The sequence below is a fragment of the Carcharodon carcharias genome, chromosome 20 (assembly GCF_017639515.1).
Source record: "Carcharodon carcharias isolate sCarCar2 chromosome 20, sCarCar2.pri, whole genome shotgun sequence".
NCBI lineage: Eukaryota > Metazoa > Chordata > Chondrichthyes > Lamniformes > Lamnidae > Carcharodon > Carcharodon carcharias.
The window spans coordinates 32,230,035-32,242,158 of NC_054486.1; the positions used below are offsets into that span (position 1 = coordinate 32,230,035).

The window sequence follows — 12,124 nt, forward strand, 5'->3', positions numbered from 1 at the left end:
CATGGTTGTGCTTTCATTTCCACTTTCCTTTCTGCCCCCCTCCTTGACTCACTTGTTTATCAAAAATCTGTCTAACTCTGCCATGAATAGATTCAATGGCCCAGCCTGCATTACTCCCTGGGGAAGAGAATCCCACATACTATTTGAAAAAAGGTATAATTGCGTAAGAAATAGTGTTCAATAATCAATTGTCTGATGCATCTTGTTCTATGCTTAATAGCTTCTTGATTGGTGAAGCGTGTGGCGATCCTCATTGAAGTGTCCTTATTATACAACACTGCTGTGAAAGGAAGATTACGGCAAAAAGGCATTGTTAGCTGGTAATGCCTGGGAAGGATTCTGAATGCCCTGCTTTGACTACACTTTCTGTTTGAGTATACATGTGGTTAAAGGGTAAATGGGCTGCAACATGCACTCGGTGTTACATCTCTTGTATTCTGCTCCTATCCTTTGAGAACTCTGAATCTCTATCACGCTCGGCAATACATCTCCTGTATTCTGCTCTGTTCCTGTGGGTAAGCCTTTCACTGACACTACCCTAACACTCAGACTCAGCAAAAAATGGAGTACTCCATGGCACTTAAAGGGAGATTCTATTTTAAAGACAATGAATGGATCTATTGCCTAGTGTCCTTGTACCCTTCTGTCCCATTTTTGTCTATTGTCAGGTCTTCCTTGTGCCATCATGTTGGGAACTTCTCTGATCCTGAATTGGCCGACCAGCTGTTGATGATGGCTGCCATGTAAAATTCCTGTTATGAGTAATGTACCTGGCTGATTAGAAATCTTTTGAGGTTAACAGATCCTGCATTATTGGGCAAGACCAGTCCATTTTTGTACTGGAGTACAGAGGGACTGACCCCTGTATGTATGAGGACTGCACTATTGGCCCTGCTGGGCTAATAAGGGAATGGCTAGAATCTATATTTCAGGTGTGAGTAACAGGGCACTTAGAAAATCATGTGATTTGGCAGAGTCAACATAGAATTGTGAAAAGAGAAATCTTGTTTGACAAATCGGTTTGGGGTTCTATGAGGTTAGAGCTAGCAGGGTGGATACGGGGCAACCACTGTATATATTTGAATTTTCATAAAACATTTGATAAGGCGTTGCACAAGAGATTATTGCATAAAATTGGGGCCCATAGAATTGGGGGCATATATAGACATGGATTGAAAATTGGTTAACAGACAAAAAACAGAATAGGATTAAACAGGTAATTTTTCAGGTTTGTTTTATTCATTCATGGGATGAGGATGTTGTTGGCTAGGCTAGCATTTATTGCCCATCCCTAATTGCCCTTGTTCAGAGGGCATTTAAGAGTCAACCACATTGTTGTGGGCCTGGAGTCACTTGTAGGCCAGACCAGGTAAGGACAGATAAGTTGGGCAGGTTGTAAGTAATGGAGTACAGTGCTGGGGTCTCAGCTATTTATGGTCTTTGTCAGTGGCTTAGAGAGGGAACTGAGTGTAATGTATCCAAATTTGGTGACGATATAAAGTTTGAAACACAGAACTTAGGTGGTAAAGTAAGCTGTGAGGGGGACACAAAGAGGTGGTAAAAGATTATAGACAGGTTAAGTCTTTGGGCAAGAACATGGCAGATGGAATATAATGTGGAGAAGTGTGAAGTTATCCATTTAGGTTGGAAAAATAGAAAAACACAATATATTTTAAATGTTGAGGGACTAGGAAATGTTGGTATTCATAGGAATCTGGGTGTTCTTGTATACAAACCATAGTTAACCTGCAGGTGTAGCAAACCTTTATGAGGAATCTCTTTATAATAAAGGAATTGGAGTACAAGAGTATGGAAGGCTTACAGCAATTGTATAGGCCTTGGTGAGACCACACCTGGAGTACTGTGTACAGTTAAGCCTTCTTACCTAATGAAGGATATACTTACCTCAGAGAGAGAACGTCAAAGGTTCAGTAGACTGATCCTGGGATAAGGAATTGTACTCTAAGAGGCAGATTAAGTAGACTGGGCCTAAATTCCCTGCAGTTTAGAGGATCGAGAGGTGATCTCATTGAAACATATAAAATTCTTAAGTGGTTGAACAAGATAGGTACTTGGCTGTTTCCCTCGACTGGGGAGTCTAGAACTGGGGTTTATAGTCTCATAATAAGTGGTCGGCTATTTAGGACTGAGGTGAGAACTTTCTTCACTTAAAGGGTTCTGAACTTTTGAATTCTCTACCACAAAGAGCCATGAATGCTCAGCTGTTGCATATATTCAAGTCAGAGATTGAGATTGTTAGATACCATGGGAATCGAAGGATATGGGAGTCGTACGAGAAGGTGTAGCTGAGGTGGAAGATCAGCCTAACTAGTTCCAGGCAGGGATTAAGCTTGGATCCTTCCTGGTCTGTGTTTCTCCAAACCAGACCAGATGTTCATTTGAAACCATCTGCCGGTGCAGTATTAACCAGGTTGCCATTATTATAAAGTTATTGAGAAATAATACATTGTCACAATTTTTTTGTTTTCTGCATCCTACACAAATTGCAAGAACAGTTTGACTCAATCATATCCTGAGAACATGCATTAATAAAGCTGTCGGTAAACAACTGTATTCCAAAACCCAAGTCATATAAAGTTGCAGGGTGTGTACCTTTGAATAGAATTTCACTTGTTCGATGTGTTTTTTCTCCATGTATCAATCTGTTGGCAAGAATTTGGGGCAAAGTCTCCAGCCCCTCTGCCAGAGATGGTTAGATTAAACAGACTTGAGAGCATCAAATATTGTAATAATTGATTTGGCCTGCCTAGGTTTTTTGTGCTTTTGTTTTCAGGTTTTCTGGGATCTTAAGGGGTTGGCAAAGAGAGACAAATCTCAAAAAAAAAACCATTCCTGACTGTCCTTTTCCGAGCCAGTACAAACGAGGTACAAAAAAAGACATTCCAGGTGCTTTCGGCTGTATGGATAACCAGACCTGTGCTCTATAGAAAATAAATAAAGCTTGTAGAAGCAGACTGGAGCATTACAATACAAGGAGAAAATTCATAAACTGGGATTTTACACCCTGCACACAGTGGCTTTGACACTGGTCTGGTAGTACGATCGTCAACAAATCTGCCCCAATGTTTGCTAAGTATTGCGAAAAACTTAAGTCTGTCCACAGTTATTAACAGTCAAAACCCAGAGCCTGAACATGATGATGTGACTTTGCCAAATTTGTCTCGTTTCACAAAACACATTCATAATGAACCAGATAAATGAGAAACCCAGCCCCACATTTTTCGTCACTGAACATACATTGCTACCAATACGTGCAAAGGCTAACAATGGCACTGAACAGTTCATACAGTAAAGCTATTAGGCCCATCATGCCTTTGTCGACTCTTTTATGGAGCTATCCAATGAGTCCCACTCCCTTGCACTTCCCCCATAATTTTTCCTCTGTAATTTTTTTCCCCCTGAGTATATATCCAACTCTCTTTTGAATGTTACTAAATAATCACCTTCCACCATCTTCTAGGCAGAGCATTTTGTATCACAATAATTCACTATGTTTTTAAAAAGAAAACCCCATGTCATAAAAACAAAAAACTGCAGATGCTGGAAATCCAAAACAAAAACAGAATTACCTGGAAAAACTCAGCAGGTCTGGCAGCATCAGTGGAGAAGAAAAGAGTTGACGTTTCGAGTCCTCATGACCCTTCAACAGAACCTCATGTCATGTCTGGTTCCTTTGCATTAAATCTGTCTCCTCTGGTTACTGACCATTCTGCACTGGAAACAGCATTTCCTTATTTACTCTATCAAAGCTGTTGATGATTTTGAACACCAGGACCTGGTAACTTTTCACCTTTTGAGGACTGCTGACCTTTTAAATGCACCCTTTTTATCTATTCTTATCCTATCCAATGTCACCTTTTATTGTTACATTTCTAGTGAAGATAGATGCCAAGTACTCATTTAGTGCCTCAGCTATGCTTTCTGCCTCCACACGATCTTTTTTAGCACTATATCCACCCCAACCTTCCTTTGACTACCTTTTAGGAATTTCTGTTTATAAAATCCTTTAGGCTTCCTCTTCAATGTTGAACGCTTAATCTGTTCTCATCGCCTCCCTCTGCCCCTCATTGCTGCCTTTATATCTCCTTTGTAGTTTGTATATTTAGCTCATTTCATTACTGCATTAAGAACTTCATAATTGTCATGAGCCTTCTTTTTCTGTCTCATTTCCACCTCCATATCTTTAGTCATTCAAGGAATTCCATCTTTGCATGCCCTTCCTTCCCTCTGTTCTGGAATGAGTCTACTCTATACCTGAACTACCTCCTCTTCGTAAGTCTTTCATTGATCACTGTTGTGTCTATCAATATTTTGTTCCAATCCACCTGGGCATGATCCCTTTTCAGCTCACTGTTAACCCTCCTCCAGTTAAGTATTTTTGTTTGATTGCTCGTTGTCCTTTTCCATAACTACTGTAAACCTGATATTGTGTTCACTGTTTCCCAGATGCACTTCACTTCCCCCTCTTCATTGTCTAGATCGAGCACTACTTCCTTGCTTGGTGTACTGGGAATGCACTGATTAAAAAAAGCTCTCTTGTCCACATTTCAGGAATTTATTCCCTTCTTTCCCCTTTACATTGTTACTATCCTAGTCTGTATTAGGGTCATTGAAGACACCATTACCACTGCTCTGTAATTTTCACCTTTCTGTAAAATGCCTACAAGTTTGTACCTCTATCTCCTTATCACCATTCAGTGGTGACCTATTGTTCCTTAAATTTTAACCAAATAGGTTCTGTCTTTGACCCCTCAACTCTATCAACCCTCACCAGTGTTAAATAGGTGCTTTGATTAATACAGCTACACCCCAGCCCCTCTTTTTTATTTTTCTATCTATCCTGAACACCTAGTAGCCAGGAATATTGAGCTTCCAATCCTCTCTCTCTTTCAACCAAGTCTTTTATTGCCAGTATATCGTAGGGCAGTATATCATAGAGACTTGTGCCTGCAGCTCACCAACCTTGTTTAACAATGCTCTGTGTATTTATGAACATGCATTCCAAACTCATATTAGACTGTTTCACGTTTGCCCCTCTTATTTCTGAACTATTCACTCTAGTGCTCTTTACCTTTCCCAGTTCTTTGTACCTTGCACCTTGTTTCCAAATACACCATTTTTCTTCTCTCTAATCTTATGCATCCTAGTGACCATTCCCCAGCCAGATTAGTTCTGAAGACTTGCTGGCTTTTTGATACTAAGGTGTCCCTGGCCCAAAAGCTTGGTGCTGGTTTGAACTTTTAAATATGTAGTTATTTAACCCAAGAATCACCAAAAGCCTTGATGTATTGGCTCCACCATTTCACAAGTGGAACCCTTTCTCCCTGCCCCTTCAATGATTGCATTAAGGAGTTGCTGCACAGCTGCATCTCTATACACCTCAACGGCACAGGTCAGGACCAACATGCACAAATTAGTGGCATCTTGCCCTAAAACAGACTGCACCTCAACAAATCTCTTATACAGCGTGCCAGTTATAGACAGTGGCTGCAGAGGGAATCCATCAAACAGGAGGTTGCCTTAGTGTCCACATTCAAGCTCAGAACTCTCTCCTATTGCTCTCACACCCACAATCTCATCAATAAAAGTTATTTGGTCCATCTAAGTTCAGAAATGACAAGACAAAGTGTAACCAGTTATTGTAGCATTTCAGTATGTTAATATCTTTGTGCACCTGTATGTGTGCATAGTAATGCACGACCTTTTAGTATGCGTCCCTTTACCCCGTGTCTGTGTTGCACTTGTCACAAGGCTGAAGTGCAGTCCTCTGTGTCTGTCAATGGATCACTGTTGCAAGGTGTACAAGCTAGATCCTGGGTGCTGTGATGGAGAATCAACCCAAATTAGAAACTGGTTACCTCTTGGATGCTGATAACGCTGTTGTGTATTTCTAGCATTTGCAATTTTATTTTGAGTTAACAGAAAATGCAACATTTTTTATTTTATGTCCAAAATTGTTGCCCTTGTTTTTAAGTTGCTTTATATCTTCACACCATATCTTAGTTCCCTAATCTTAATCATGTCAGGCAGATTTTCCTTTGAACTATTACTGTCTCTGCTCCAGCATTGGTAACCGTCTGTCTACTCCCTATGCTGAAGCCCTCTGGAATTCTCTACTATCTCCTCCCCACCCTAGCAGCTCAATTCTGCTTTCAGAAACCTTCTCAATACTGTTCTCTTCAACCATGCCTTTAGTTCCCCATTCTCACCTCACCATTCTCCTTCCCTCCCCATAAGCTCGGAGTACACCATTTCTCTTTCCTCTTTACTGCAAAGTCATTTTCCTGCGCATGAGGAGTGCTATGTAAATGCGTGTTGTTGCCTGATGCAGACTGGAGTGTGTCTGCTATACATGTATAATACTGGCAGTTTTAGTTTCACTATTTCCTCACAGTGGCATGCAGTTTGTTTGATGTGATCCATTTTGCAAGGATGTAACCAAGGCCGTGGGTAGATATGTTATTTAGATATGTTATCGTTGGCCTTGGTCAATCTGACACCCTCATTATTACAGACATGGAAGCCTGGGAAATTGTGCCTGCCTGGCATAGACACAGCTCTAAAGCCTGCAATCCCTGCTGCCTTCCAGATGCAGTGAGTGAGTAGCTGGGTAATGAAAGCCAATGAGTTTAACTCTTTCGTGGCACAATCCTCATGTAAAGAGGAGCCTTTGAAGAAATCTCATTTGGTGAATTGAGGCTAATTGTCTCTTTCTTCTAGAACCTCATGACAACTACGAGTCTTTCCTTTTCTTCCATTTTGGTTAGTTCTCTGCAATTTCTTTACCGTTATGTTGGGTGTACATTATGATACGTTAGAGGGTAGGTCTCTTGATTCTGTGATATTGAACTTGAAACTAGGTTCAAAGATGCAGTTGCCGATCTCATCTGAAAGCCCTAGGTAACCAACGAGGTGGTTTACCAACCTGAGCCCCAATGGAAGCATAGTCATGGCATGTTTAAGGTCTTAAAGTATGTTTTATTTCTAATTTGCAGATAGTGAATACTATAAAGCACAGGCACTGAAGAATGCAGAGGATGCCTTTCGAGTGCAGCAAGCCAAAGTAAGTGGCTCGAGTTTTACAGGTGTTGATAATCGTTACGTTCACTTGTGGCTCTCCTGGCCTAGTCTTTGGGGCATAAGATATGCTTCACGATAATGAGTTTGTTTTGCTTCGTGCTATATTTTCACTACAATCTGTTTTGAAGCGGTGCAGCATGTAAATTTGTGTGAGATCCCTGATCAAGAATGAGTTGTGTAGGTGTTTGAGAATGAAATTGGTGTGCAGTTGGGGCACTTGTTATCAGCATGAAGTACTTGCTTATTTGTTAGCAGCTAAAAGGCACCCCCTCTACTCTGCCCCAGCAAAGCATCTTAGCATCAATTGCAAGAACATCCTACTTCACCATTGTGACATTTACCACAAATGCCATCATGCAATATGAGAGTAAGTTTGCTAAATCAGTGTAAAGTAGAAGGCAGTTCTATATTTTAAATTTGCCCCCTTCAGGATTACCTTAACTCACCAGGTAAGGCTATTACAGCCAATGGAGAGACCTTTGTTCCATCAAGAGAGCTGGATTCACACCCAGGTCTCCAATGAAAAGGTAAGAACTGTTGGGTTTTCTGAGTGATAGTGTTGATATTTGAAGGGCTTCAGAACATGTTATGTTGGTGTGTTGATGTTGACGGTTTTTTGTTTATCACAGAGATGGTTTTTAATCACTAGTTGCACAGCTGTTCACTTTCACTCCTGTTTCTGTGATCTGTTGGTTGTTTCTGATTTCCGAGTGAGTACCGGGCAAACAGGAAGAACAGTTGACATTTATGTAGCACATTAGTTATTAAAGCCATCACTGTTTGCTTTGTAAATCAAAATATCTTGGAATAGTTACAGCAAGAAGGAGGCCGTTCAGCCTGTCATGTTTGTGTCGACTGTCTACGTGAGCAGCCCACCTAATCCCACTCCCCCTGCCTTTTCCCCATAGCCCTTCAAACTTTTTTTCTTCAGATAATTATCCAGTTCCTTTTTTGAAAGCCATGATTGAATCCTCCACCACCAAAATCTCTAAGACAATGCAGTACCTAACAACTTGCGTTTAAAAAAAGGTTTTTCCTTGTGTTGCCATTGCTTCTTTTGCCAATTGCCTTAAATCGATGTCCTATGGTTCTCAATCCTTTCACTAATGAGAACAGATTTTCCCTATCTACTCTCTCATGATTTTGAATACCTCGATCAAATTTCCTCTCAACCTTCTCTTTTCTCCAAGGAGAACAACCCCAGCTTCTCCAGCCTATCCACGTAACTGATGTTTCTCATCCCTGGAACCATTCTCGTGAATCTTTTCTGCATCCTCTAATGCCTTCAGATCCTTCCTAAAGTGGGGTGCCCAGAACCCGATGCAGTAATTTGGTTAAGGAAAGCTGATGTTTTATAGAAGTTTATCATAACTTACTTGCTTTTGTACTCTTATGCCCCTGTTTATAAAGCTCGAATCTTGTTATGCTTTATTAACTGCTCTCTCAACCTGTCTTCAATGATTTGTCCACCTGCTCCTGCGCCCCCTTTAAAATTGTACCCTTTATTTTATATTGCCTCCTTATTCTTCCTATCAAAATGAATCACTTCACACTTTTTTGCATTAAATTTCACCCGCCAGTTGTGCACCCATTCCACTAACCTGTCTTCTGAAGCTTAACACTATCCTTCTCACAGTTCATGTTACTTCCAAGTTTTGTATCATCCACAAATTTTGAAATTGTACCCTGTACACCCAAGTCTAGGCCATTAATATATATCGAGAAAAGAAGGGGTCCTGGGAAACTCCACTGTAAACCTTCCTCCATCTTGAAAAATAACCCCTATACTCTCTTTTGTCACTAAACCAATTTTGTATCCATGCTGCCACTGTCCCTTTTATTCCATGAGCTCTAACTGTGCTCGCAAGCCTGTTGTGTAGCACATTATCAAATCCTTTTGGGAAATATATAGAAAAACAGATATTGTGCCAAGGGTAAAGAGGTTAGGAGGATGATTGAAAGCTTGGTTTAAAAAAAAGGGTTTTCAGGGCTTTTTGAAAGAGGATGGAGAAATAGGTGAAAATGTATAGGAGGGGAGTTCCAGAGAGTGGGACAAAGTGATCCAAAGGCTTAACATCAAAGGTGGAAGTTATACAAAGCTAAAGTTGGAGAACCTCAGAAAGCGTGGAGGGGAATATAATACTGGAGCGATACAGCCACAGATCTGTGGAGGTATTTTGTAGGTGAAGGGTTTGAATTTAATATGTTGGAGACAGGGAGCCAATGCAAGTCAGCAGGCCTGGGGATGATGTGCGAGAGAGAATTAATGGTGGACAGGATGTGTTTTGCTGACTTTTAGATAAGTTGGAGTTTGTGGAGAATAAAAAGCCATTGGGAAGTAGAAGAATCATACCTGAAGGAGACCAAAGTCTCATCAGCTGTGGGTGCCATACACCAGTAGGAGGGAATATCCTTTCCTTCTCTGGTGCCTTGTGTCAACTTGCACTGATAGCCTTACCTACTGAGAAGTGCTGCTTTCACATGAATCAGTTTACGTTCATACAACCTTATTGGAAAGTAGCACCTTGTTGTAATAAGAGAGAATGAAACTGGCTGTTCTGTGCTGTGAAATAGAGAAAATTGTTTCATGTTGAATTATTGTGGGTAGCTAAGTTTAGTAATTTGCTGTTTTGTTCATGGATTTTGACAGTGTTGTTACTGAATAGTTTGTAGCTTAACATTTAAAGTAGACCTGTTGCAGCGCTATGTAAATATAATTTTGCATGTACTGTACTTAATTATAGTGATCAAGTGTGAGAATAGGATTCAGATGAAAAGCCTTTTCTGGCTGAATGAGATTAGAGCTGAATTGATTGTGGAAGGTGTAGTTTCTGAGCTTTCACAGGTCCAGCTAGAATGATTGGTTCAATGGGGCATCATTGTGTGATTCATTCTACCAGCAGCCAGTGTGACGCACGAACTGAAATTCCGAATCTCACAGTAAAGATCACACTGAAGGCCGTGCAACACTAGGTTCACAATAGGTTGCTCGTCTTCCAGTCTGCACTTCTCAAACTTACAATGGTGACCAATTGTGGAAACTGTATGTTCTTTTGCTTTCAGACTCGATTGTTCGATGAAGAAGCAAAGGAGAGCCGCATGGCAGCACTGCGGGCAGCCAATGAATCTGGGACTGGTTTTGGGGAGAGTTACAGCTTGGCTAATCCTTCCATTCGAGCTGGCGAAGACATTCCACAACCTTCCATGTTCAATGGCAAACTCAAGGCCTACCAACTGAAGGGCATGAATTGGCTTGCTAACCTCTATGAACAGGTAAAATTGGAGCAAAAACAGCATGTTTCAAAGCGTGTGTATGCCTGTATGTGTGCACACGTTCAGGTGTGACTCAGTGACTCTGTCTTTCAGTAGTAGCGAAGGTCTCACTTACCGCACCATTGTCCATGGCAGGCACTGTGATTTGTCTGTGTCATAGAAACATAGAAAATAGGAGCAAGAGTAGGCCATTTGACCCTTCGAGTCTGCTCCGCCATTTATTATGATCATGGCTGATCATCCAACTTAATAGCCTGTTCACGTTTTCTCCCCATAGCCTTTGATCCCTTTCACCCCACGAGCTACATCTAACTCCTTCTTGAAAACATACAATGTTTTGACCTCAATTACTTTCTGTGGTAGCAAATTCCACAGGCTCACCACTCTTTGGGTGAAGAAACTTCTCTTCATCTCAGTCCTAAATGGCCTACCCCATATCCTCAGATTGTGACCCCTGGTTCTGGACTCCCCCACCATCGGGAACATCCTTCCTGCATCTACCCTGCCTAGTTTTGTTCGAATTTTATAGGTTTCTGAGATGCCCCTCATTCTTCTGAACTCCAGCGAATATAATCCTAACCGACTCAATCTCTCCTCATATGTCAGTCCCGCCATCCCAGGAATCAGTCTGGTAAACCTTTGCTGCGCTCCCTTTATAGCAAGAACATCGTTCCTCAGATAAGGAGACCAAAACTGCGCGCACTATTCCAGGTGTAGTCTCACCAAGGCCCTGTATAATTGCAGCAAGACATCCCTGCTCCTGTACTTGAATGCTCTCGCTATGAAGGCCAACATACCATTTTTCGTCTTTACCGCCTGTTGCACCTGCATGCTTACCTTCAGCGACTGCTGTCCCATGAATCAGAGTGGCATAGTCAGAATGCTACTGTTTCTACCCGTTATTGATGACTTCTTTGAATCGCTGTAGTTATATGACACAATCAGGACCACGTGCAGTTTATCTGTGGGGTTTTCCATTCACAAAGGCAATTCAAAATAGCTGCATCACCATCTCTAAATCTAATATTTATCACTGTGTGGCACAGGAGTTTGGTAGCTCACTGACAGCACCAACTGGCAGTCTCCAAACTTCAGGTTAGCATTGCTTGCATATCCATGTACTGTTTCATAGCACAGTTATCGGTTTGAAGGAAGAACTAGCTAGGAATGTTGCTTTAACTGAATGCCTGCCTGAAAGGAGTACAGTATGTTTGCCTCCACTGTGGCTTCATGAGGCTCTATCTTGTTTTAAATTTATTTTTCTTTTCCCTTCAGGGTATCAATGGGATTCTGGCTGATGAAATGGGGCTCGGTAAGACGGTGCAGAGCATTGCTTTCTTGGCACATTTGGCTGAGGTGAGATTTATAGAGTATTTGATTATTAGAATAGTCAACACAGAATGCTGCTGTATGCAGGCAGCTTCATGCTCTGTTCTGCACAGCTTTAGATCTGCTGATGGAATTTATCTAACTAATCCTCAAGAGTTCCTTTCTCTGCTGTTTTCTCCATTTTTTTTTCCTTGTAGGGTAAATTCCACCCCCACCCCCATAGATCAATTTTTTTCCATTTGGTTTAAATTTCACATTGGTATCATGTTCTTCACCTGCCTGACGGCTCAGATGTAACATGGACCAGAAACAAAAGTAAAGCTCCCAATACACTGTCCTGTGGAGCGCTCCCAGGGCAAGTACTGCCTGGGTTAGATACAAAGTAAAGCTCCCATATGCTGTCCCATCAAACACTCCCATG

At 41.4% G+C, this 12,124-nt stretch overlaps 1 protein-coding gene across 3 annotated transcripts in view; it reads left to right on the plus strand.

The window, feature by feature from the left end:
• The window catches only part of ino80 (INO80 complex ATPase subunit), a 200,588-nt gene that overhangs the window by 54,517 nt on the left and 133,947 nt on the right, over positions 1 to 12,124 (plus strand). For all 3 annotated transcript variants that reach the window (XM_041214654.1, XM_041214655.1, XM_041214656.1), the window contains 3 exons: positions 7,017 to 7,084; positions 10,165 to 10,374; positions 11,650 to 11,730. In XM_041214654.1, coding sequence (XP_041070588.1) covers positions 7,017 to 7,084; positions 10,165 to 10,374; positions 11,650 to 11,730 — 359 coding nt within the window. The remainder of the gene's footprint in view (positions 1 to 7,016; positions 7,085 to 10,164; positions 10,375 to 11,649; positions 11,731 to 12,124) is intronic.